Here is a 27,786-nt window from a genome sequence, read left to right as displayed (position 1 = left end):
GGTTATTTTTTTTCTCTTGTGTACTTAATTCAGACTGAATTTTTTTTATAATGGTATATTTTCTGTTTTATGTTCCTTTTATCATTGATACTTGATGAAGACTCTTGAATAATACCTTTCTTTTTCTCTTATTAGACACAAGTTGAAGATTTAAATGAAAATCTTTTAAAATTGAAAGAAGCACTTAAAACAAGTAAAAATAGAGAAAACTCACTAACTGATCATTTGAATGACTTAAATAATGAACTGCAAAGGAAACAAAAAGCCTATAATAAAATACTTAGAGAGAAAGAGGAAATTGATCAAGAGAATGATGAACTGAAAAGGCAAATTAAAAGACTAACCAGTGGATTACAGGTAATTTTATATTTAACTCTGATAACATCTGATTTACAATATAGAGGTAGTAGTTTATTTCTACTTTTACCATTTTATCTATGGTGTTTGTTAAAACTGACTTTCAGATCACTTTGATTAATTAATTTCTTTTGTGACTTCTGTTGTGTTTATAGTTCTAGAGTAGCATATTAGTATGTTGTATTAAAATGCAGAAACAGCTACCAGATTATCTTATGTATTAAGTGTCATTTAGAAAGTATGGTCAGTGATAGCTTCAGAAAGTTGCTATTATATAATTGAAATATTTACTATTTTGTTTTACATTTATTTGTAAAAATATAAAGATACATTTTATTTTTTAGGACAAACCCCTGATAGATAATAAACAAAGTCTAATTGAAGAACTCCAAAGGAAAGTTAAAAAACTAGAGAGCCAGTTAGAAGGAAAGGTGGATGAAGTAGACCTAAAACCTATGAAAGAAAAGGTATGTGAAGAAACATACTGACTAATATGCTTAAGGTAGTGACAGAGTAAGTTAAATACATAGTTGATTAACAGTTAATATACTGCCTTAATTTGATGACCTGGCTGGATTAATTCTATATGAATTTTGAGGACTATAAGCAGTATTGGATAACGTAGAAAAGTCTAAAATAAGTTTCTGTTCTGTAGGAATTTAGAGTCTACTTGAGGAAATACCTGTAATGTAACTCTTACTTGGAAATTACTGCATCAATTCCATTCACCTTTCTGACATTAGAGTACCTCTAAAGTTCCTTCACACCTTACATATATTCAACTGTGTATCATTTCTCTCCAAAGTAATCATTTACACAGGTTGGTGCTTTTGACTTTTGGGATGGAAAGATAGACATTTTAAGACCCCCCACTTTGACCCAAATAGGTCTTTTTTAATCTTTCAGGAGACTAGGCTGTTATTTCAGATAGCAAAGTGATTTGGAATATATTCAGTATTTGCAGTAATAATCAGTAACCAATCTGCTCATAGATTAATTCTGTGGGAGAAATTGCTTAAAATTTTATAGTTCATAGTAAACCGTTTTGTAATAAAAATTACTGATTGAAATAATCAACTCCCCAAAAAACTAAAATTGGCTAAAATGCATGTAATTAAATTTGTTATGGACAATAAATTGGAGATAACTTGTTGGTAACATTCAAAATATCGAAAGTGAACTGGGAAATGTTGATGTTAGCAGTAATATTTACCCTTGAAGAAAATCAGTATGGAGGAGCTATGGTTAGGAAAATTTTTGTTATAAAATTTACCCAGAAAATATTTAATATCTATAAAATAATTTCAATCACATGAAAATGGAAAAGAAAATTCTGTCTTTAAAGGCATTGAATAGAAAATAGGTAATGGAATTCAAATTTCTTAATAGAGTATGCTCCAAAAATTATTTTCTATGAAAATTCATTAATGTCAGTGTAATTTTGATGACACTATTTGCACGGAGTCACATCATGCTTGCTGTCAGAAGCTTTGCTGGTGAAAACTGTAAGATCAAAGTGTGCTTACTCTTGGATTTCTGTCTTTGCTAACTCCCTAATTGGGGATAGGCCTGATCTTATCCTTAAATGGCGATAGGTTAGAAACTGGTATGTTTGTTCCTAACTGATGTGTTTCTATACCAGTTTCTAACCTGATTCCTATCAGAATGTTTTAAGAGCCTTGTGGCTTTGCCTGGACTCTTCTATGCTACAGTTTATTTAGTTTATTTATTCAGTTTATTCCTCCTTAAAGTGGGAATAATACTATCTGTGTTGCCAGTTTCTCAGGATTATTTTACATAAAATGATATGATATGCGGAAGTCTTTTGTAAGCCATCACATCCATAGCAGTATAAGATATTACTACTAACTAGAAAGAGAAAACAGGGGTCTACGCCCAGTATTAAAATTGGCATTCAGGAATCTAGTGAGAATATTTTTTCAGGTTCAGTGCTTGGGCATTTCTAATTTATACTCAAGAAATGCTTTCATATTGTTTGGAAATTTTAGTACCATTTTCTCTGAAAACAGCGTTTGTAGTCTACCTATGTAACAAAACTCACCCCTGTGCCTTGCATTTCATTCTCCTTAGCATTTATTACTATCTTAACATACTAGACATGTACTTGTCTGTATGTTCATTTTTTTTTTTTTATTAGACCATCAGCTTTGATGGCAGGAACTTTGCCTATTTTATTTATTGTTGTATTCCCAGCACCTAGAACAATGCCTGGCACATAGTAGATGCTCAGTATTTGTTGAATGTATATAAATTTTTAAATGTTATAGTAATGTTATTCTGAAATCTATGCATATGAAGCTTTTGGTACAGAAAACATGAAAAGAGAACTACCCCCTTATCCAGTCTTCATCCCTCTTCTCATTCAGTCTAGAACATCCCTGTTTTGGAAAATGTTCTCAAACCGTATGTTTATCTTGCCCTCAAACCATAACAATAATCAATGCAAAAGACTTCTGTGACCCCCAGAATATGTGGGGATTTCTCCACATCAGCAAGCAAGCAGTTGGTTTTGCAGCAGACACCAACTGGGTGTCATCCAATTCAGTTCACCATCTACCTGGAGATAGTGTCAGATCCCACAGATATCTTGCTTCCGATCAAATCACAAGTCCAGGCCTCCGTACTTCTGGAGTTCCCACATCCCCAGCCCCCAGCTTTGGGTTTGATTAATTTCCTGGAGTGGCTCACAGAACTCTGGGAAACATTTACTTACATTTACCAGTTTATAATAAAGGTTATTACAAAGGATACAGGTTAAGAGATGTGTAAGAGGAGATATGGGGGAAGGGGTGTGGAACTTCCATGCCCTTCTGGGGTGCCACCTTCCTCTAGAAACCTCCACATGTTCAGTTCTCCAGAACCTTTCTGAACCCAGTCCTCTTGGTTTTTAGGGAAGCTTCATGACATCGGTATTTCTTCTCCTAGGGTATGAGGCAGGACCCCCTCGTATTAGGGTTTTAAGACCCACAGTCAGAAAGGCAGGAGAAGATTACAGTCCTACCTTAGGCAGGTGAAAGGAGGATAGGAGAAGGTTAGAGAGACTCTTTTCTGAGGTATGCTCCGAAGGCCTAACACACTCAATATTATAACTAAAGACAAGGACAAGGGCTATGAGAGTTATAAGCCAGGAACCATGGAAAAAAGCCTATATGTAATAACACCACAATACCGGTGGTACCATTCATGTTTGTTGTTTTTCTGTTTTTCAGTTTTCTTTCAGTCTTGCTTCCCTTAATCTTAATTTAGCAGGTAATGCCAGTTGGGATAAAATTGTCCAAACCCAACAAAGTACTGTGTGCTGCAGGATTATTTAATGCCATACCTTATGTCCCCCACTAGTATTTACATTTCTGGGAGTACAGAAAAATTCTTGTACATATTTCAGAAAAAATGAAATTAATAACTATCAACCACTTAGTGAAGTTTTTACTTTTTTTTTTTGAGACAGAGTTTTATTCTTGTCGCCCAGGCTGGAGTGCAATGGCGCAATCTCCGCTCACTGCAACCTCCGCCTCCCGGGTTCAAGTGATTCTCCTGCATCAACCTCCCAAGTAGCTAGGATTACAGGTGCCTGGCACCACGACTGGCTAATTTTTGAATTTTTAGTAAAGATGGGGTTTCACCATGTTGGCCAGGCTAGTCTCAAACTCCTGACCTCAGGTGATCTGCCTGCCTTGGCCCCCCAAAGTGCTGGATTACAGGTGTGAGCCACCATACCCAGACTGAAGTTTTTACATTTTTTAAAGGGCACTTATTAGCTGAATTAAATAAGGTAAAAAATTGATTAGTATTAGAGACGAGAATTGGAGAATATAGTTCTCTAGTATTTGAGAAGGTCGTTTTGATAGGACAACTAATCTTAGTGAGAATTTGGCTTTGTTTCATTTTTTTAAATTTTTTGAGATGATGTCTTACTATGTTGCCCTGGCTGGTCTTTGAACTCTGGGCTCAAACGATCTTCCTGCCTCGGCCTCCCAAAGTGCTGAGATTATAAGCATGAACCATCACCCCAGGAATTTGACTTTAAACCATGGTTCTCAACCCTTTCAGATTCAACATTCCCTTTAATAAAAAATATAATGTTTCATAATTTCCCCTTTACTATTATAATTGAAATGCATAATTAACATAAACTCCACCTACTTACATAATTTCAAAAATGTCATTATGAATGTCCGAAATGAAATATATAGGGGGAACATAAAAGGAATATTCATATTTCAACATGTAAATGCTTTGGCATGACTCCATTGGAAAATATAATAAACTAGTCATGTGCTTGCACCTTCATTAATGTGAATTCAAAGCTACGATTGCAGACTGACACAAATGTGTTCTATTGGCAACTGATGGGTCATGACGGTATCGCCATTTGTAATTGGATTTCCAAATTGATAAACATATTGTTGGTGCAGTTCTCAGCAAAACAATGTCTATAATCTTACCTTTTATAAGACTGTTGTATTCCTAGAAAACTTAGTGTATAGTAAAACCATTAAAAAATTACTTAGTGTGAATGTGTTAGTTGGAGATAAATTCTTAGCGCAGACCAGTGTAAGCAGAATTTTTTACTGTATTGATATCCAGTAGAACATTTGAAAGTTGTTCAGTGCATGAGACTATTCTGCATTGGATAGGCTTTCTTTGGCTCCTTTATCATAGTTATAATAAACCATGACACCTACCCCTGAAATGCCCTGATTCCCTTCCGTTTCTTTTTCTTTTTTCTTTTTAGCGTTTAAAACGAACTTACTACAAAATAGATTTAGATTTATTTCTTGTTTTGTTATCTGTATCATTTGCTCCCTTCTCCCCAATCTACCTAACCAACTAGCAGAAACTAGATAGTAAGATTCATGAAGATACAGTTTTTTATCTGATTTTATTCATTTGTTCTATTCCTGTTGCCTCTAGAGTAGTACTTGGCACATGGTTAGCACTAAATAAGTACCTGTCAAATGAGTGAAGTAATGTGCATTGAAGACTTGAAGGGGCTCTGATGCTAGGAAATTGTCATGGGATAATAGATGAGGTTGGTCGTTTGTACAGAGGATTCTCGTTAGAAGCTTACTCTAGTCATGGTTATATTAGAATCTTCATTTAAAGACTCCTGAAGGGTGTTGGCATTAGTCAGAACTGTCTCCCAGAATTTTATTTGTCTTGTGATAGAATAAAGCATAGTTAGCCTAAAGAGCAGTTTTCCTAATAGCTCGGCATGCCCGAAGATTCTAGGAGTTATACAGGTTGAACATCTAATCCAAAAATCTGAAATGCTCCAAGATACAAAATTTTTTGAGCACCAATATGATGCCACAAGTGGAAAATTCTGATGTGACCTCATATGATGAGTCATAGTCAAAACTTTGTTTCATGTACAAAATTATTAAAAAATATTGTATAATACTACCTCCAAGCTATGTGTAGAAGGTGTATATGAAACATAAGTGAATTTTGTGTTTGGACTTGGGACCCATCCCTAAGATATCTCATTATGTATATGCAAATATACCAAAAATATAAAAAAAAATCCAAATTCTAAAACACTACTGGTTCCAAGCATTTCGTAAGGGATGGTCAACCTGTATAGCAAAATGAACATATTTACATATTCTCTATGAAATATTAGTTTACAATTTTTCTAGGCAAATTATAATTGATAAATCTTAAAGAAAATTTAAAATAACACTGGTAATTTTCCTACATTCTTCGTTATTGTTACAGAATGCTAAAGAAGAATTAATTAGGTGGGAAGAAGGTAAAAAATGGCAAGCCAAAATAGAAGGAATTCGAAACAAGTTAAAAGAGAAAGAGGGGGAAGTCTTTACTTTAACAAAGCAGTTGAATACTTTGAAGGATCTTTTTGCCAAGTGAGTTTAAATATCATTATAAAACTAATTATATGTAAAATCCTTTAGTGACCTGGAAATTATATAGCTTTATCATAGGTGATAATATGAGAAATGGTCTAGTTTAAATGATCATTTATTATCTATGATTTACTTACTTTCTATTTTCTTTAAAATGTGTTTTAAATATATTGTAACAATTATAGATGGATTTTCCTGTGATCTTGTTATAAATTAGCTTATGACAAATATAGGATGTTACAATTATTGTAATTTGGTTTGGTAATGAGTATGCAATTGAAAAGCCAAACACTGAATGGTATATTTCATGGTTCTATATTAAATTCCACAGAGCCGATAAAGAGAAACTTACTTTGCAGAGGAAACTAAAAACAACTGGCATGACGGTTGATCAGGTTTTGGGAATACGAGCTTTGGAGTCAGAAAAAGAATTGGAAGAATTAAAAAAGAGAAATCTTGACTTAGAAAATGATATATTGTATATGAGGTAAGCTATTAGGTGGAAATGTTCTACCCATTATAATGAAGAAAAACTGGTTGACCCCTGGAAATTGAAATAATAAATGTGTGTTGTCTTAAGCTTGGGTTATGTTGTCTTTTCCCATGTGAATTGAGATATTCCTGGTTCTTCATATGCCACATAATTTTGGATTGTATTTTTGATCTTTTGAATATTATGTTGTGAGACTCTTGTTCTTATTTAAATTCTATGAGAAAATGTAGATACTTTTGTTTTAGCATGCAATCGGTCTAATTAAGTTCAGGCCACAAGTTCCAACCTCATTTCTTGGGCTGTGGTTCCATTTTTCTTTTTTTTTTTTTTTTTCATTTTTTTTTGAGACAGAGTCTCGCTGTCACCCAGGCTGGAGTGCAGTGGCTCGATCTCGGCTCACTGCAGGCTCCGCCCCCCGGGGTTCACGCCATTCTCCTGCCTCAGCCTCCCGAGTAGCTGGGACTACAGGCGCCCGCCACCTTGCCCGGCTAATTTTTTGTATTTTTAGTAGAGACAGGGTTTCACTGTGTTAGCCAGGACGGTCTCGATCTCCTGACCTCGTGATCCGCCCGCCTCGGCCTCCCAAAGTGCTGGGATTACAGGCGTGAGCCACCGCGCCTGGCCTGTGGTTCCATTTTTCAAAGCCTTTACAATACTCTTCAGATCTGTCCTGCCTGTGTACCTCACAATAGGTGGTCTGGTATGTGAGCTATGTACTATTAGTTCAGTTCTTAGAAACTTTGCTATTCTGATTAGGATCGATCCATACATTTGCAGCTCAAGAGTGAGCCCAGAAGTTCATAAACAAGTTTATAGGGTCCCTTTCTTGAGCTCCTCCCTCTTTGCCATCTCTCTGATACTTTATTTCCCTAGGGATTTCCATTTGGGGCTTTAGTTACCCAGCGATGCCGTGTACTTCGGGAATTGCACACTTCTGCAGCCAAGCAAGCAAGAGGAGAGTAGAAAGAGGAAGAAAAAAAAGACTTCTACCTTACCCTCTTAGTATCATAGCTCTACCAATTGGAGAAGATTTCCCTCCCAAAAAATATTAGCTTCTGTGAGTTCCCATTGCAGCCTCTATTACCACTGCTATGGGATGGCTTAAGGGTTGGGGTATGAAAGAACAGATAGAAGAAAAAAAAGGTGAGGTGTTTTCATATTCTCTCTTGAGTGTTAAAAGATTCCCTTTCTCTTTACTTGAGCTAGAATTAGAAGCTTTACCTGGAGCGCTCTCCGTCAGTGCAGACACCCATCTTCAGGTTTCAAATAATGTCTTCAGGGCAGGCAGTAACAGAATAAAAGAAAAGGTAAACTCATCACCTGTTTACTGCTATTTTAAGTTCTGGTATTCTATTGTAATCTGCCTTCTACTCCTTTGCAAAGTCCTCAAATGGTTGCACTATGCATTTAGGAGAGAGAAGATTGAATGTATTTACTCCATTGTACCTGGAACCAGACGCCCCTGCCCTGCATCACCCGATGTCATTTCTTAGCAGAGCCTTTGAGATTTTTGTGTGTGTGTGCTTTACAATCTCTTTCCAAGTTATATCTTTTTTTTTTCTTCTGATATAGTCACAGTCATGAAAAGCAAAATAAAATCATGTGTTAACATTTAAAACTTTTTAATTTTCTTCTAACAACAGCTAAAACTATTTAATCTTCTGTTTCGCTCATTTCTTCCAAGGTAAACTTCAGCTGGTTTTATGTGATTTGCTATTTTTTCTTCTTTGTATTTACAAATGATCTGTGATCATATTACTGATCTTTGTAAAGGGCTGATATCTACCAGCAACATTTGGATATGACAATATTTACCCTTTGTAAATACACATTTTGTATTTATCTTCAAAAATTACCATTCATTAGTCTGTGTTAATGTCTGTTTACTATTGTGTCATTATGAATGTGATGTGAACATACGAAGTTGAACTTATTTAAACGAACACTCATGAGCTTCTAATCCACGTTCTTTTTCCTTCTAAGTTGCCATTTCCTAAAAATCTTTTAGAAGTTTATAGGGAAAAAACAAATTATTGAGGAATTTTTCTTTCTCTTGACATCTGTTTATAGTTACTCTCTTGTTCCAGCAGTGGATATTTCCCCTCCGTGTTTTTCTTTGTCTAAACATATGTTCAAAACAAAACACTTTTATTCTTCTTTGCAGGTTTTACAAGGATCAAATTTTAGTTTTGAAACCTGCTATTACTTTTGGAGGCTCTTTTTTTTTTTTCTCTAATAATGTGAGTTCATGCGGGCTGAAGTAATTGGAGAATACTTTATAGAAAAGATTGAATTTGTCTTCTCTCTGAACTCTAGTTTGAATTTCTAAATTTTAAGAATCATCTAGATATTAAAGAGGAGGGGCATATCAAAGAGGAGAACCCTAGCAGAGATAAGAGGCAAGAGTAAATGTTTCATGTATGGGTAAGAGTGAATTTGTATTTACCTAAGTAGAGGTAGACTCCTGGACAATAAGGTTGGATAGATGTGGAGGTGGCAAACCACGGAGGGTCTTGTAGGTTAAGCGGATGTTTTTAGACTTGAAGTGTTAAATCTGAAATCATTGAGAGTCTTTTTAGATCCTTGAGCTTCTTGAGAAGACCATGGATATTATGCAGTTATTATATAATGTTTTAAAATAGTGAGTATTTTAGTTTAACTATCTTATGTAATTCCATATAAATAGATGCCTGTTCTTTAAAAATGTTAATGTATTTCAGTAAATCAAAATATACTTTTTGACTCATCATTTAAAGGAGGCCTTCAGTGAATGCTCTGTAGATGATTATTTTATAATACTAATTTTGATATCGTAATTTATTTGTTGTAAAGTTTAGAAGGTTTGAAGAATTTAAAATAAATATAGTGTTAATAAACACACTGAACTTTTTTTTTCTATCTTGTATTTTTATATAGTACAACAGAAAAAAGATGAAATGTGAATAGTAAAGAGTCTGTGATTGTTGTTCCTAGGGCCCACCAAGCTCTTCCTCGAGATTCTGTTGTAGAAGATTTACATTTACAAAATAGATACCTCCAAGAAAAACTTCATGCTTTAGAAAAACAGTTTTCAAAGGATACATATTCTAAGCCTTCAGTAAGTGTATATCTTTTATTATTTTTTTCTTTTTTCCATGTTTAAATGCATGAAAGTAAAATCAACTTCTTTCTTAATCTGGCCAAAAGCATTACATCTTTCTCATTAATAGTAATACAGTAAATTCAACTTTTATTTTTAACAGGTAGTGATGTGTAATAATTTATTTAATCCTTTTTAATATAGTAACAGTAAACTTAAGATTCTTAAGCTTTTCATAAAACTCACAAATGATTTCTAGAAATTTTAAATCTGTAGTTATCATTATGTATTTTGCTGTAGCAGCAGTATACGGTTAAATAAAATAGGAAAACATGTTCCAAGACTGTTTTCATTCAAATATTTATGGTATATTTTTAGCTTATAAAACCTCATTAATCATTAATGTAAAATTATTTGTTGGATTTTTTAAATATTTAGTGTGTTATTTTTGTTTCTTTTTTCTTTTCATGTTTCTTCATTCTTCCACCTTAAGCAGAATCAGGTGTGTGATACAACTATGTTTTCTATCCTTGTTACCATTATTAATAAATACAAGGGCATGATATTTTTCACAAAAGAAACACTTTGTTCAGAACCAAAAAAGATCATGGCAACACTCAGAATTAAAAATGGTAAGAGACTAGGTACCAAAGATGACTTACCTAATTGGGTACCTAGAAATATTCTATGGTATTAGAGTAATGATGAAAAATACAAATTAGAACATATTTTAGATCCTATTGAGTTAAATAAATCAGAGTCAAGACCAAACAATAAATAAAGTCAATTTACATCAACAAATGGTAAGTTGGCAGATTTGAACTCCCTTTTTGAAAATGAACTATGATCCTAAGGTTGGTAAAATTAATCAAGAATGTTGTCAAAATGATAAACATAAAAATGAGGAAGAGAATAAGATAGGCAAGAGTGAGAAAGGAAAGAGACACATAGCTGAAAATGTGAGTCACAACAACTACATGGATCCGTAGAATCTGCTATGGAGGACTGTGATTATGTGACACTGATGCCGTGGCTCAGTGTGCTGAGGGTGATGCACAGGCAGGCGATGAAACTGATGCGTCAGTCCAGCCAAGAAAGGACGCGTCCCCGGTTTGGATACATGGCCGTCCTTTCTTTCTTTGTTAACTGAATTTTCTTATAGTAAGTAGCTTACATACATATATAGTGCAAATGGAAAAGTGTGTAAGATTTAGAAAAAGCATTAACTATTAGTAAACTTTATCTTAAGCTCTAACTTTTGATTAGTTCCTACAAGAATTAGTGAATATTCATTTCTAATTTAGTGCTTTTTTTTTTTTTACAATTGGTGTTCACTTAATGTTATATTAGATAAATGAATAGCAAAAATAAGGCACTTTAGAGGTGATTGTTTTGCCTTACAAACTTCTAATCCATCCAGCTGTATTTAGAAGTAAGATCTCACTACAGCAAATTGTATCAGTAAAATTTTGTTACAGTGTTGTACAACCTCCTAAGATATATACTAAGTTCCTTCAGTGGCTTTTTTTGCCATGTTTTATAACAGATACTTTTGTTATAATGAGAAAAGGAAACTTGGATGTGTTGCTGTCTATATTGTGTTAGGCTCAGGCAGGATGCTGTGGCTTACTCATTTAATCGCTTTGGGAGGCAGGGCCAGGAAGATTGCTTGAGGCCAAGAGTTTGAGATCAGCTTGGGCAGCATAGCCAGACCCTGTCTCTACAAAAAATTTAGACAGATGTGGTGGAACACATTTGTAATCCTAGCTATTAGGGAGGCTGAGGTGGGAGGATCATTTGAGCCCAGGAGTTCGATGTTACATTGCCCTATTGCACTCCAGACTGGGCAACAGAGTGAGACCTGTCTCTAAAATAATAATAATGGTAATGATAAATGGTGTTAGGCTGTGTGCCTAAGTATATTTTTCACATAGGCTGGGTAAAGTGGCTCATGCCTGCAATTCCAGCACTTTGGGAGGCCAAGGCAGCAGGAGCACTTGAGGCCAGGAGTCAAAGACCAGCCTTGAGAGACCCCATCTCTATCAAAAAAAAAAAAAAAAAAATTAGCTGGGTGTGATTGTGCACACCTGTAGTCCTAGCTACTCGGGAGGCAGAGGTGGGCGGATCACTTGAGCCCAGGAGTTTGAGGTTATAGTGAGCTAAGATTGTGCCACTGCACTCCAGCCTGGGCAACAGAACAAGACTCTGTCTCAAACAAAAACAAACAAACAAAAAGCACTTTGCAGAATATTAGTCTAACTCTACAGTTTATGGACTTTTTATGTATATACTACTTTTGGCTAGCTTACATTGAGGTACAGAACAAAAATTTGTTTAGCATTTATCGTTTTTTTCTTTATACTGTCTACCTCAGATATTCCAGTCACCTGTCATGGAAACATCAACTAAAATTAAATATCTATGTTAAGAGAAAATGGCTGAAAATGATTTAATTCATAACACTTTTTTTTCACGTGCTAATAAATAAGAATTTGAGACTTCCACTATGCATTATCTCTAACTCCTATCCACTAAGAATTTGATTTTAAGTAGTTTATGGCTTTTAACCGGATTATTCTTCTGTAAGAGTTTGGAAGTCTCATGAAGTTCATTATACAAGAATTCTGTTTACAAGAGAGAGTTTCATTAGAATTTATTTTTCAGAAATTTGGACAATCTCAACGAATACCTTTAGTTTTATTATTTCAAAATTCTAGGGAAAAAATGATCCATAATCACTAATAGTAACTGCACCATATTTTAGTGAGAAATGTGTTAAAAATATCCTCATGTGAGATCTTCGTTAGATAGAATTACCCTCTACTGTAATATTTAATATATTTTATATCTACCAATCAGTGATATTCATAGGTGTTTATCATTTGCTGAATCAAATAGGAACCACAGCAGACAGGAAGTTTGGGAGATAGAAGAGCTCAGGGACAGGAAATCACAGATGTCCATGTCTGAAATAACCTTAAAAGTTACCCTGTCTAATGCCTTCATTTATAAACTGTAGCGGTAGAATTTGCCTAGTATTAACCTAATAGTGGTAGCATTTGAATGTATACTTGGGATTTCTTATTAAGTGGAAATGTATTCCTGTGATTTACATATATCAACAAAAATGTTTGTCTTCTTTTTTTTGCTACTACATATGTGCATATGCACACACATCTCCTCAAACAAAAATCAGATGGACACATGCAGTCACTGGATCTAAAAGATGTTATAAAGTCGTGTGTAATAGGTATTTTATAATAATATATTTTAAGACCCATAATGTCAGTGGAGTAACTGACTTTATAGCCCATCAAGCCAATAGAGAGAGAAAGGAGGAAAAAACGAAAGTTGTGCTGAATAATTAAAAAAAATTATTTCCTGTGATGCTTATAACAGTCCTATGAGGTAGGTAGTATTCTAATTTATAGAAAAAATGCATAGAAAAATATAATTAAGCACAGTTTAAAAAAATAAAGGTTAGAATGAAAAGTAACAATGAACATAAATAATGACCCAATGTAGATTCAGGTCAAAAGAAATGAAAATATAATATTAATGGTTTTCAAAGAGGGAACCATTACTTTAGCTCAAAGAATGAAGGAGAGCTTTCCGAAGGAGTAAAGAATTATGGCAGTTCTTTTGTAGCCCAGTGTATTCATTTGCTAAGGTGGCTGTAACAGACTATTACAGATTCGGTGGCTTAAACAATAGAAATTTATGGTCTTAGTTCTGGAGACCTACAAGTCCAAAATCAAGGCATCAGCAGGGTTGATTTCCTCTGAACAGTCAGAGGGAAAGATCTTTCCCAAGCCTCTCTCCTTGGCTTATAAATGTCCATCTTTTCCCTGTTTCTTCATATCATCTTCCTTCTGTACATGTCTCTGTGTCTAAATCCCCAAATTTTCTCTTTTCATAAGGATACCAGTCATAGTCGAATAGGGTTTACCCTAAAATCTCATTTTAACTTGAATACCTCTGTAAAGACTCAGTCTCCAAATAAAGTCACATTCTGAGGTACTGGAAATTATGATTTTAATATATAAATGTGGAGGGTAAAGGGAGCACAGTTCAACCCATAACGGTTAGATAACAATCATGCTTTATTTTGGACTAGTAAAACCACCATAAATCAGTTTAACCATTATGAAATTATACATGAAGGCATTATATGTGTGGACAATATTAAGTCATACTTGCTTTGCTTCCATTGTAATTAAAACAAACCATATTACAAACTTTTGTTCTGCAAGTTTTGTATTCTAACTTACTTATTTTTGGCTTTCTCCAGAACACTCTGATTTTCTCATATTCCTTTGAGGAAAAAAAGTTACCTTTTGACAGTATTTTCTTATCCAGTATGTCTTTTATGGCTTTTATTTCTTCAACTTTAAAAATATTCCTAATTTCATTTCCCTGAAGATTTCAGGAATAGGGTCAGATGATCATTGTCAGAGAGAACAGGAGCTTCAGAAGGAAAATTTGAAGTTGTCATCTGAAAATATTGAATTGAAATTTCAGCTTGAACAAGCAAATAAAGATTTGCCAAGATTAAAGGTGAATTTAATGTTTTTTATTAGGAAATCTAATGCCTAAAACTCCTTCCTTAGTTGTTATGTTTACTTTTATTAGCTTATTAAGAAGTCAAAAATGCATATTCCTAATATATCATGGTGGTGGTATACTTTATACATTTGCTCTTTAGCATTTATTTGTTGAAGGCCTACTTTTTATCAAACACTCCTGCAGGTGCTGGGAAACAGCAGTCAAAAAATTCCTTATACTCATGGGACTTACGTTCTAGTGGAGAAGGCTGACAATAAACAAGTCACTAAATAGTATGTCATCTGATGTTAGTGCTAAGGAGAGAAATAAAGCATGACTGGTGTAAAGATTATGGGGAAAGGGAAGGGGTGTAACTGAAAATAGAGTAGTAAGGGAGGTCTTCCCTTAATAAGATGATATATGAACAGAGAGCTAAGGAGAGATAAAGGAAGTGAGTCATACAGATACTAGAAAAATAATTACAGACAACAGAAATAGCAAGTTCAGATGTCTTAAGGTGGGAAGATACGTGGTATATTTCATTAAAAATTATCGCACTGTAAAATATAAGAATAAATTGTTTCTTTTAGAAATTTTACTTTATTCTGATATTAGTAATGATTTTTTAATCTTTGGTTTTCCAAGTCTTACCCTATTTATGGGAAGCTTTTATTCTTTTGGCTAGCTAATTGCTTCAGTTCTGTTTTCTAATCTGGAATGTTAGCAATCTTTTAATTCCACTGGTAATGATATAGTTAAGCTAAGTCTTACTTCTCACACTTTATTTATTTATTTATTTATTTATTTATTTATTTATTTACTCAGGGCACTAATCTGCCATTTTTTTCACACTTTTTTTTTTCCTTTTTTTGGTACTGCTTCTTATTCTGGTTTTTACATTGATAGAACCAATGTTAGACGTTCATTTGCCTTTTGCTGTGTACACTTGGGTAAGGATCTATATGTGCAATATATGGGACAGTTAAAATCAGAATTCTAAATTTGTATTATTGCATCAGGCAATAAAGTGGGAAATACTTCTATATTTCATATACACAATATTCTTGTATTAATTTAATGTCTTAGTTCAAAATCTTCCTCATTAGTATAGAGACCCAATTATTTGATTCGGCAATATAGTGAAGAGATTGATGGTTCACATGAATTGTTTGCCTTTTCTTTTCAATGGCTGTAGCTATGTTAAATTATTACATATTTGCTTGTTATCTTTCAGAATCAAGTCAGAGATTTGAAGGAAATGTGTGAATTTCTTAAGAAAGAAAAAGCAGAAGTTGAGCGGAAACTTGGCCATGTTAGAGGGGTATGTGAGAATTTACCATACATTTGTTTTGGTTTCAGCAGTGATAAGCCAGAAATGAAAAGTTTAGATATGTTGTAAAAGTACTGATATGCCTCTACAAGTGCCCTATAGTTTCAGTTTTTATTCTGCATCTGTAATATAAAACAGTAAGCATTTCTATGTGTCTCAAATTAATGTATTTTATCATCTGTTATATCTTACATACTTTCATCTCTCTTTTTATTGAATATGCCTCCATACCTTGAAAACATTTAACTTCCAGGAATCCTTTTGTTTATGGAGGTAACTGCTAACTGGTCCTTGGTCCAATGCTGCCATTTTGTAACCATTTGTTATGATATCTTCCCAGCTTCTTGGTATAATGTTTTATAAGTATATTGTTCCTCCCCCTCTTTTTTTGTGTTCTTGTAATTTTCTCCCTATGTTATTTTTTATTCACCTTATATAATGAATAAATGTTGCTTATGAGGTCAAGGCCAAAGACTTAAGCTCCTGCTGATTTCATGTTGCTGAGTGTCATAAATGGAAGCAATCATAATGCAGTCATTCTGGTAGTAATATTAAATATATGATGGATTCAGTGAAAATATTATGTGTTATTAGAAAAATATTCAGAACAGCCCGGGGGCAGTGGCTAACACCTGTAATCCCAGCAATTTGGGAGGCCGAGGTGGGCAGATCACTGGAAGTCAGGAGTTCAAGACCAGCCTGGCCAACATGGTGAAACCCCATCTCTACTAAAAATACGAAAATTAGCTGGGCGTGGTGGCTCATGCCTGTAATCCCAGCTACTCAGGAGGTTGAAGCAGGAGAATTGCTTGAACCTGGCAGGCGGAGGTTACAGTGAGCTGTGGTCGCACAACTGTACTCCAGCCTGGGTGACAGAGCAAGACTCCATCTTTAAAAAAAAAAAGGAAAAATATTCAGAACAATATCTTGCTGACAGCAACATTTGTTTCATCAGTGAAAATATGTGTTAATTCGACCTTTTCTATCTAAGTTAATTATGAAAGTGCATACTAAAATGATGTAAAAGTTTGTATTTCAGGATTATTCTTATTCATGGATGATTAACTAAAATGCAAAAAGAAATTAAGCATACTGTTTGGCTAAACTGTTAAAATTTATTTTTATTTTAAATGATAAGCAGTTAAACTTATTAAGTGATGACTCATCTCTGTTGATATATTTATGCAAGGTTTTTTATTCCAGATATCTCTTCTATTTATATTAAACAGAAACTGTATTTCTAAGCAATAGCATTTCTTAGAGAAAATTGCCTCTATTATGTTGCAATTAAAATTTAATTACTCATGAGCTCTTTAAAGACACAATTTCTCTTGTGTGGTTTTATTTCATATAAAGAAAAACTGACATACTGGAGAGAACATTAGCTAAATAGAATATTTAGACTTAATCATTTTGATCAGACATCAAGGCTAGACTATTTAAGCTGTTAACTTATTAGCTGCATGATTTTAGGAATGTCAGATTTCCTTAGTCTTGGTTTTCTTGTATTTAAAATGGAAATTATAATTCCTATCTCACAGAATTGTTTTAAGGATGAATTGAATTAATACAGTTTTGACTTCAAATATCAGGAATTATTAATATTGAGTATAATAAGCCTGTTGTATTGTTGGTACTTTGTATTATACTTTCTAAAATATTTGATTAAAGATTTAACATATTCTTTCGTAGTCTGGTAGAAGTGGAAAGACAATCCCAGAACTGGAAAAAACCATTGGTTTAATGAAAAAAGTAGTTGAAAAAGTCCAGAGAGAAAACGAACAGTTGAAAAAAGCATCAGGAATATTGACTAGTGAAAAAATGGCTAGTATTGAGCAGGAAAATGAAAAATTGAAGGTAATTTTTTTAATGTGATCATTTTTAGGGGAATATTTTACGTTTTAATTTGTTACTATTTAGGAAAATTTCAAATATGCTCATTACTATATAAAATGGCCTTAATGAATACAGTACATATTTTATACATATAGAAGAAAACTTATGAGAGGCAAGGCTAAGGGTTATAGACTAGGTCTACCTGATCTTTCTTGTTATTTCAAGACCAATACTTTTCACTTTTCTCTCTGACAGCATTGATTAATTACCTGTCTCTCTCTCTCTTTTTTTTTTTTTCTTTTGAGATGGAGTCCTGCTCTGTCACCCAGGCTGGAGTGCAGTGGTGCAATCTCGGCTCACTGCAAGCTCTGCCTCCCGGGTTCATGCCCTTCTCCTGCCTCAGCCTCCCCCAGTAGCTGGGACTACAGGTGCCCGCCACCACGCCTGGCTAATTTTTGTATTTTTCGTAGAGATGGGATTTCACCGTGTTAACCAGGACGGTCTCAATCTCCTGACCTCATGATCCGCCCACCACGGCCTCTGTGTCTCTTTGTAAAAATACAGATGCCCAAGCTCCTATCCCTGAAATTGATTTAATTATTTTAGGGTGGGTCCTGACACAGATATGTTTGTCATTGTTATTTTAAGTCATCAATTTATTCTAATGTGTAGCCAAAGTTGGGAACTTCTGTTCTCACTAATATTCAAATGAAGACTTTAATCATATCAAATATGGTTTCTAAAACTACTTTGAAGTAAGATTTATGAGTTTATAAGATTGTCTTTTATTTCCTTGTTTTGATAATATATACTTTTTATTTTGTTTGTTTTTTTACTAGGCTGAATTAGAAAAACTTAAAGCTCATCTTGGGCATCAGTTGAGCATACACTATGAATCCAAGATGAAAGGCACAGAAAAAATTATCGCTGAAAATGAAAGGCTTCGTAAAGAACTTAAAAAGGTATGACTTTTATGACTGATTGTAACTTTTGATTTTTATTTTACTTAATACCTCTTGGAAAAACTGAAAGTAGATCCTTGATGAGAGTGTCAATAAAGTTAGATATTAAGAGATTGAGGAATTGTGTTTCTATGCCTGCTGCCATCACATTCCACCATGAAAAACATTGATAATAAAAGTTAATATGTTTAGGCCGGGCGCAGTGGCTCATGCCTGTAATCTCAGCACTTTGGGAGGCCGAGGCGGGTGGATCACGAGGTCAGGAGATCGAGACCATCCTGGCTAACATGGTGAAACCCCGTCTGTACTAAAAATACAAAAAATTAGCCGGGCGTGGTGGTGGGCGCCTGTAGTCCCAGCTACTTGGGAGGCTGAGGCAGGAGAATCGCTTGAACCCAGGAGGCAGAGGTTGCAGTGAGCCGAGATCGCACCACTGCTCTCCAGCCTGGGCAACAGAGCGAGATTCCATCTCAAACAAACAAGAAAAAGAAATAATCTACATTACTTACACATACTTTATGCTTATAGCTAGGTCTGGTAAGCATTAGGAAGTCAAAACAAAGAATCTTTTACATGTGTAAAGGTATAAACTATCCCATTTTTCTAAATATATAGAGGAACAAAATGTCAAATTTAAAGTAATCACTAGTAACTAAATATATTTCTCTGACCTCATTTTCATGATCTGTTGTTTTAATTATTATTGGCCACATTGCTTCTTTAAAGGAGAGAAATGTTGAATTTATTGAAATTTTAATCAGCATTTAGAGCTCCAGGTTATTTATGTTTTCCAATTTGTAATGATAATTTTGAATACACTGAATCTATGAGAACAGTATTATGTTTTCTCATAAAATACTAATTAGCATTTAATGATAGGAAACTGATGCTGCAGAGAAATTACGGATAGCAAAGAATAATTTAGAGATATTAAATGAGAAGATCACAGTTCAACTAGAAGAGACTGGTAAGAGATTGCAGTTTGCAGAAAGCAGAGGTCCACAGCTTGAAGGTGCTGACAGTAAAAGCTGGAAATCCATTGTGGTTACAAGGTAACAGAGTTTTAAACTTGTACAAAGTTTAATCATTTCAAATTTTGGCATTGTTTTAAAAGACAACACTATTCTGAATAACCTGGTTTCTTCCTGATGAACAGTTTGTTTGGTTGTTGTTTTAACATAATACTTTTTTTTCTGATGTAGTATTGTTGGAGACTTTTTCTTCCTTGAAATGTTTAACTTGTTTAACCTTGTTTGGGTGGCAGGGCGTGGAACAGAGTAGAGCTGGGGCTGGGCGAAGGAGTTGGAGCTGTGTGTGCATCATGAAGCTGTCATCAGCCATGAGCCTGGGCTGAGGCTGCTCAGCTTCTCCTGAGTGCTATTTTTCTCCAACCGCAGCTTCAGCTTCTTGATTGTATAATTTGCTTTCTCAAGTATGAGCCAGGAATAATTGAGCTGTCTTGTCACAATGTGTAGCATACTGGATCTAGGCTGTGTTGCAATGCTTTTAGAGTTATATCCTGGGCAACTTTCTCTTCAGATAGCCCCAAGAGATGAATTCAGCAGCAGCTTTGATGTCTTACTAGCTTCTGCTTTCTGGTACTTGATTTTCTCCCACCCTGAACACATGGGATTCCAACCTGTGAAACTAGTTTTTGTGGCTATGAAAGAGGTAGTGGGAGTTTATGAGTAAACATTCAGTCTGTTGCCACTATCACCATGTGTGGTTCATCATGACTGTGATGAGTAGGTAAAAGGCTCTTTGTGTCATTCTCATTTCCAATTTTAAGCAGCTGCTTCAAGGAGTCTGGAAGTCATTGACCAGTGGGATCCTGCCCGTGTCTTTTCCCATTAAAGCCATCCTGTATGAAGTGGTATCCTTTACCATCTAGCACATTTGCCACCCCCATTTCAAAAGGCATACTCATCTTTATCTCAACATTCTCATACAGTTCCTTATGTCCATGCACCTCCAATATCCCCTTTGATGTCTTTGAGGGTTTCATCTTCCATGTCTGCTATTTGGAATGGTCTTGATGGGAGGCAAGATAGTGATCACTACAACTAGGATGGGAGTCTTAGTACTGTGAGGATACAGCAAGTCCCACAGAGGGCCTGCTGCACTGTACTTGCCCCTGTCAACCAAGTCTAAGGAGAAAGATTAAGCAGGCACATTAAAGGACAGCCCCGATGGACATGAAGTCCTGGAGGAGTCCTTGGTTCCTGTCCTAATACTAAACCTAGAGTACCCAGAATCCACACTTCTCCACTCTAGCTCTCACTTTTCCCATCTACACACTGGGAAAAATTATTGTCATAAAGCCAGTATCAAGGTGAGATGAAATAACAAATGTGATGATATGGAGTGGGAGAAGGGGTCTCTTCTACTGTCTTCTTGGACCCTAGCAGTGGCTCTGAGCCAGCAGCCCTATCAGTTGATTTCTTGGTCGTTCCTTTGTTTTCTTCTATAATCACATATGGACTCAGAATGAATTTTGAGTTACTCTGAAATCTGTTTATTCAACAGATATTTACTTAGTACCTCCTATTGCCAGACTCTGCTTTATGGTGGATATTATTTTTTTAAAATCCCACCTTGCCTAGGTTTCTTCAAAGGACCAGGTAGCTTCCCTGGTTTTGAAAGACCCTAATTCTTACTATGATCTTAAGTAAATTATATCCTTTCTGTGGGCTCAAGTTCTTTCTAAGCGGGCTCTATGGGGCTACAAAAGAAATTGTTAGTGCAAAAAGAGTTTATAAGGTTTATAAATGGTTAGTAGAGGTGATGATGATATTTAACCATAATTGAAGATGACTTTGCATTTTAGATCATATACATGTTTTTCATCTAAGAATGATACAGGTCACTGAGCATACCATAAGCCTTCATTAAACCATTTGCAGAAGACATAAGTCTAAGTAAAAATCTCTTGACAGAGAGAAGGCTCGTTTTGATCCTTGACCTCAAATTTAGGTTCCCTAAATCCATTAAAAAAGAGAAAGAAAAAGAAAAAAATTTACTAAAGTTTAATTCTGGGAGGATTATATACCCTTCTCAATAAAGCAGTTTAGAGAGATCTCTTTTGGGATCCATGACACAGGTCTTGCTCATCCTGACATCTTTATAGGTGCTTTATTATTTTTTTCAACAAACTTATTAACACATATTTTATGTCAGGCCTTTTCCTGACTACTGGGACAAACCAGGGTGATGTGGGGGCTATTTTAGATAGGGTGATCAGAGGAGGCCTGTTTGGGTGGCTTTTGAACAGAAAATTAGATGAAGTGAAGGAGTAAGCTTCTGATATTTCACTGTTTACTTGTGGTAGATCTGTGATAGCCTCTGTCAGGTTAAAAACATTCCCTTCTAATCTAAGTTTCTAAGATCTATCAAAAGCTGTTTTTGAATATATTTAGACAATCATAATTTTCCTTTCTTGTATTATCCTAGCAGATTTTGTTGCCAAAGCTATACTGGCCATTTTAACTTAGAATGCAGTCTTTCTATTCATTTCTCTGGAAAAGTTTGGATATTGTAAGCATTATTTTTCTTTAGGTATGATGAACCTGTAGAACCGTTTGGTTCAATTACGAAATTTGTTTTCTGGAGTCTGTACTTTTTTGAACTATTAATCGTTTCTTTAATGATTATAAATCTATTCAGATTTTTACAAGCTTTATCCTTCTCCCATCATACACTATTTTTCTTACCCATGCTTTTGCACAATTTTTTCCTCTCCCTTAGTGTTTTTCTACCTAGATACCTCCTGTGTGTGTCTGTTTATGTGAGAAAAGCTTTTTATTTGCCATCTTTATATTTCTAAGAATATCTAGTAATACAGAATTTTATATTCTGAAGAATTTTACTTTGCATTTTCTTATTTTGTGATTGAAAAAAACGTATTAACTTTAAAATGGTCAATTCAGGCTCCATCCTTGGAAAATACCCAAATCCTTTATTTTGACTGGGCCATCTGTTAATTAGGGATACCTTATCTCTTGCCACCACTTTTTAATGCTAAATAAATATGTAGCTAAAACTTTGACTAGAAGAAACAGTAAGATAAGATATTCTTGCTTATTTTTAGTACAGTTATTTGAACTGACTTTTAAATCAGTGACATAAATTATTTGCCATGTCTATACTTTTTTTCCTTATACTTTTAGAATGTATGAAACCAAGTTAAAAGAATTGGAAACTGATATTGCCAAAAAAAATCAAAGCATTACTGACCTTAAACAGCTTGTAAAAGAAGCAACAGAGAGAGAACAAAAAGTTAACAAATACAATGAAGACCTTGAACAACAGGTAAGTAATTTTTCTTTACATTATAAAATAATGCATAATATCGCAAGATGTTCCTGGCATTGTCTTATATAGATAAAAATGGACTCGATTAAGAAGACCCATCTAACTGAAGGGCACCCCATTCACCCATTTGCTTAAGCCAGAAACTTTGGATCATCAGCGACTTCATTCTTTTCATTCTCCACATTTTTTTAATCATTAAATCATGTCAGCTCTATTTTCAAACTATATCCCAAATATGACCACTTCTTGGCATCTTGAGACATCACTACCAGTCTTGTCCAAGCTATTGTTTTATACCTGAATAACTGCAATAATTTCCAAGCTGGTATCTCAGCTTCCACTCTTGCATTATTTCACCCTATTTCTATTTCCAGTCTGTCTCCACATAGTTGCCAGGTAACCCTTTTAAAACATAAAGCACATCACAAAGCACAAAGTCCTATCCTCAGAATCTTCCAGTGGTTCTCCGTCACCCTAAAATAAAACCTAAAAGTTCTTTTCATATCCCAAAACAACATATGAGGTCTGGCACCCAGTTTTCTTCCCAATCTCATCTTCTACCACTTTTCCCTTCATTTCATTCACAATGTTTTAACCACATTAACCTTCTTTCAGTACTTTAAACAATCCAAACTCTTCAAGTCCTTACACCTGTTTCCTTTGTTTAGAATACTGTTCAAATATTCTCATAGCTTGCTCCCAGACTTCATGTCTCTGCTGAAATAGAGGCTCCTCAGAGAGACCTTCCCTAACCCTAACCCTAACCCTATACTACTTGCCATCACTCTTTATCCTCTTACCCTGGATTATTTTTTCTTGATAGCTCTTCCTACCATCTGGAACTATATTACATCATATCATATTAAACACGCATTCTTTGTGTTTCCCCACTAAATGAGGACAATGCAAGACGGAACATTGCCTATTTTGTTCACTGCTGTTAGCCTCTGTGCCTAGGACAATGCCAGTTATGCAGTAGTTACCCAATACTTGTTGAATGAATGGTGAATAGAACATAGAAATTTGCCTATGCGTGCTTTTGAAAACCATATTTTAATATTATGCTTTGTTAAAAATGTGTATCTTTATAAATCCTCGTATTTCCATGGCAAACCTTATCTTCTAATTTTTCATTGTCCCCAAAGATTAAGATTCTTAAACATGTTCCTGAAGGTGCTGAGACAGAGCAAGGCCTTAAACGGGAGCTTCAAGTTCTTAGGTACATCATGTGTTCATATGACTACTTTGTTTTTTTCTTTAAAAAAAAAAATTATTAGTTTTTATATACTCAGAATTGCTACAACTAGAGACAAGCATTTTTCAACTTTACTGCCTAACAGGCTTATTAGGTCCTTATTTCTTCCCTCTAATGCTAATCACTCTCTTTTTCATAACACACTGGAAAGAAAGGATAAACCCAACTCTAATATAAGTTTCCAATTTGTAATTTAGTTTAAACTTTTCTAAGAGCATAGAATGAGTTAAACCTTAGCTTCCCAGAGGAAAATACTAATGAAAGAGAACAAGTAATTTTTTACTTTCAGGGGTCTCTGTAGCCTGCTTTCATTAGGCTCCTCTTATAACAAAACCACACTTGCAAATGACATCAGGTCAGATATTAAGAACAACGTGAAGGCTTTTGTATTCCAGGCTTTTTGTTTGAGAATGGTGACACTGTAGCATTGAGAGTAAATGTTTACTTTGATAAAGACTAGCTTGTTCTGATTACTGTACATCACTAGTTCATAAGAAATGCCTATATATTTTATGAAGCAATATCTGCTTTATTTTTTTAACACATTATCATTGTGTTCTAGATTAGCTAATAGTCAGCTGGATAAAGAGAAAGCAGAATTAATCCATCAGATAGAAGCTAACAAGGACCAAAGTGGAGCTGAAAGCACCATACCTGGTAATGTATTTTAAAAAACATGTTAACTACCCCCAAGTTTTTGAATTTGGGTTTGCCCTTTTTTTTTTTTGGCTCAGATTTCTGATCATTGTCTCCCTATAAAATCGAATTCCTGATAAGCTTTGGGTCTCTTGTCTCTCTATGCTATTAATATAAAAATATTCCCATTTTTCTCTTTGTGTTGTTTATACTATAGAGTAGCAAGTACCCAAGTGTTTTTCTCTTTGTTCTTCATCTGAGTGTTACAGATTTAATCACAATACAGTGCTAAGCAATGAATACTAAATCTGTTGCTTCCAGTTTCTAAGTATAGGCTCTTTCAAGTCCTCTGAACATTTTTAAAAATTGAAAATAAGTAAATACTGCCTATATTTTTTTCCTTTTACAAAGTAAAAATATCTTTCTGCTCCCTTCCATTCCCATTCAAAAGTGATTACTAATCATTCCTCATTCCTACATATACATACACACATATTTTGTATACATATATATCACACATATGCATACATGTGTTTGTATGTTCATATGTACAATGTACAATAGATCCTCATTATTTGTGGATTCTGTATTTTCTAAATCACCTCCTCACTAAAGCGTGTATGTAATCCCCAAATCAACACTCGCAGCACATTTGCAAACATCCACAGAGCCTTGGAAAGTTTGAATAATCCAACCTACATGTCCCCAGCGAAGTCCAACAAGGCAGTGCTCAGTATTCTCATTTCAGTTTTCACAGAGCAGTGAGCAGAGGATGGAGACAGTAGAGGGCAGCACAGCATAGTGCAAGAAGCTGTGGCTCTGGGGCCTGTTGGAAGGGATTTGAATCCCAATTCTGAAGCTTGTTTAGTGCTTTAGCCTTAGGAGAGTCACGTAACACTTCTGAACCTTGTTTTCTTATGTAAATAAATAGAATTTACCAGGATGAGTTATCTTTAGGATTTAAGGATTATCATCTGTGTGAGATATGTAGGTGTATGTATATATATGCTTGTCTGTACATATTTCCCCTAGCAGCAGTGGTTTGATATTCACGAATTGGGCTAACTTTATAGACCAAAACTACTATGGATAGAGAATAGACTTTGTTTGCATATACGTATATATATTTTCTTGGCAAGTAACATAAAATTGAACTAATACTATACACATTTCTAGCATATTTGCCTTTAACAGTTTATCATGGACATCTTTTGAGGTCTGTTCATAAATCTATCTCATCCATTTAATAATTCTATAGTGTATTATTGCATGTATAAGCACATTGAACCATTTATGTTTTGATGGATATTTAGTTTGCTTCCAAGTTTCTGCTTTTATAAAATATGATTAATCTATTGACCTAATTATGCCATTGTTTGATAGGATGATAGAGATGCCATTCTCTCCAAAGGATTATACCAATTTATATCTGAACTATCTTTGACTATCTCTTGTAGCTTTTTCAATATGCTATGTAGTCCTATTACTAATTTGTAATAAAAGCCATCATGTGTGAGTTGTACTAGACACTACGCTAATTGCCTTACAAGCATTCTATATTTACAACCATAGATGATAGGTATTACTGTCTCCATTTTATGTGATAAACAGATTCAGAGTGGTTAAGTAACCATTCCCCAAGCCAGCTAGGAAATAGCAGAGGCAGGATTAAAATCTAAATCTATGAAACTCCACAGCTCCTTGGCATTCCTAGCCCTTAACCTGCTATGCTATGCTACATCTTGGTAACTAAAAGTACATATTAAATACTCTCAAAATATGTCTCATAGCAGCCAGCTTGGTATGTACCAGACTAGACACAGTATTAATGCTGTTGATGTGAGGAAAATTTTATAATTTTCCTTCCATCCATATACTAACCAGGCCCAACAGTGCTTAGCTTCTGAGATTAGAGATCAGGTGCATGTGCATTAAGGGTCATATGGCCATAGATAGTTCTCTAATCTTTCCAAGCCTGTTTCTTAAGGGAATTTCTGAACCCTCAAAATTCCTTATTTATTTCTGATGTGAAGTAGACAGATTACCTGTCATTTTTCAAAGATTAAGGCTTAAAATCAAACCAGAACTGTTTTGGAAATTCTAAATCACCGTCTATATAAATGGCAAGATAACTTTTAAGATGCTTATCCCAAGCCCAGCACAGTAGCGCACCACACCTGTAATCCCAGCACTTTGGGAGGCTGAAGCGGGCAGATCACCTGAGGTCAGGAGTTCGAGACCATTCTGGCCAACATGGTGAAACCCTGTCTCTACTAAAAATATAAAAATTAGCCAGGCATAGTGGCACTTGCCTGTTATCCCAGCTACAAGGGAGACTAAGGCAGGAGAATCGCTTTAACCTGGGAGGCAGTGGTTGTTGCAGTGAGCCAAGATTGCACCATTGCACTCTAGCCTGGATGACAGAGTAAGACTGTCTCAAAAAAAAAAAAAAGAAAGATACTTGTCCCAGCCATGAAAATGTTTGCTGCCCCTTACTTTCTTGAGACTTTTAGTATTTTATTATTTTTCAATGGCTGTAAAATATGACTTATTAAATGTAGTGTAATATAATCTAAAGAAAAGAAATATCTAGCAAAGATAGCATTAAAGCAAAAATCCTATTTGCCTGCTGATAAAGTTGGAGGTATGTTAACTTGCAGGGTGAATCCAATAAATTAGAACTTTTGTACTGTATTTGGAGACTTTTGTTTTCCTACCAAATTATCAGGGCTATGTCTTACTTACCTTTGTATTACACAGCCTGCATGACATGTTTTGCACATAGTAATTGTGCAGTAAATGTGTAATAACCTACATGGAATAGCCAATGTTGTGTTGGATAGCGGGAGCATTTGGCTAGCTTATGGTTATAGCCCCTTACCCAACGGTCTGCTTTTCTTCTGTTGTACTTTTAGTACCTAACAAGTTTCCCTTGCTTTAGGATTTTTTTCATGTAAAAGTTCTATCATGTGAAGAAAAAATAACTTGGCCTACACTTCTAATACCTAGCACATACCTCTTTCTGCCTGCTATGGAATTATAATACTTGATGGAGGGAGGTAGCATCAAGTGTTTACATCCTGAAGTTTTTCAG

The 27,786-nt window shown here is 34.8% G+C and overlaps 1 protein-coding gene and 1 long non-coding RNA gene across 3 annotated transcripts in view; one reads left to right on the top strand and one right to left on the bottom strand.

Moving 5' to 3' along the window:
• CEP290 (centrosomal protein 290) overlaps positions 1 to 27,786 on the top strand; it is a 94,553-nt gene that overhangs the window by 65,372 nt on the left and 1,395 nt on the right. For both annotated transcript variants that reach the window (XM_032170866.2, XM_058424944.1), the window contains 13 exons: positions 136 to 357; positions 702 to 824; positions 6,100 to 6,245; positions 6,577 to 6,732; positions 9,712 to 9,835; positions 14,240 to 14,374; positions 15,597 to 15,683; positions 17,385 to 17,549; positions 18,368 to 18,490; positions 19,370 to 19,542; positions 22,657 to 22,798; positions 23,947 to 24,020; positions 24,619 to 24,713. In XM_032170866.2, coding sequence (XP_032026757.1) covers positions 136 to 357; positions 702 to 824; positions 6,100 to 6,245; positions 6,577 to 6,732; positions 9,712 to 9,835; positions 14,240 to 14,374; positions 15,597 to 15,683; positions 17,385 to 17,549; positions 18,368 to 18,490; positions 19,370 to 19,542; positions 22,657 to 22,798; positions 23,947 to 24,020; positions 24,619 to 24,713 — 1,765 coding nt within the window. The remainder of the gene's footprint in view (positions 1 to 135; positions 358 to 701; positions 825 to 6,099; positions 6,246 to 6,576; positions 6,733 to 9,711; positions 9,836 to 14,239; positions 14,375 to 15,596; positions 15,684 to 17,384; positions 17,550 to 18,367; positions 18,491 to 19,369; positions 19,543 to 22,656; positions 22,799 to 23,946; positions 24,021 to 24,618; positions 24,714 to 27,786) is intronic.
• On the bottom strand, positions 14,164 to 23,925 carry LOC131380749 (uncharacterized). The gene is made up of 2 exons (XR_009208905.1): positions 23,099 to 23,925; positions 14,164 to 14,312 (listed from the first exon to the last, which is right to left on the bottom strand). It is a non-coding gene; the product is annotated as an uncharacterized LOC131380749 (long non-coding RNA).

This window comes from Hylobates moloch, unplaced genomic scaffold (genome assembly GCF_009828535.3).
Source record: "Hylobates moloch isolate HMO894 unplaced genomic scaffold, HMol_V3 SCAFFOLD_12, whole genome shotgun sequence".
Lineage (NCBI taxonomy): Eukaryota > Metazoa > Chordata > Mammalia > Primates > Hylobatidae > Hylobates > Hylobates moloch.
This window is presented reverse-complemented; position numbering and strand designations above follow the sequence as displayed.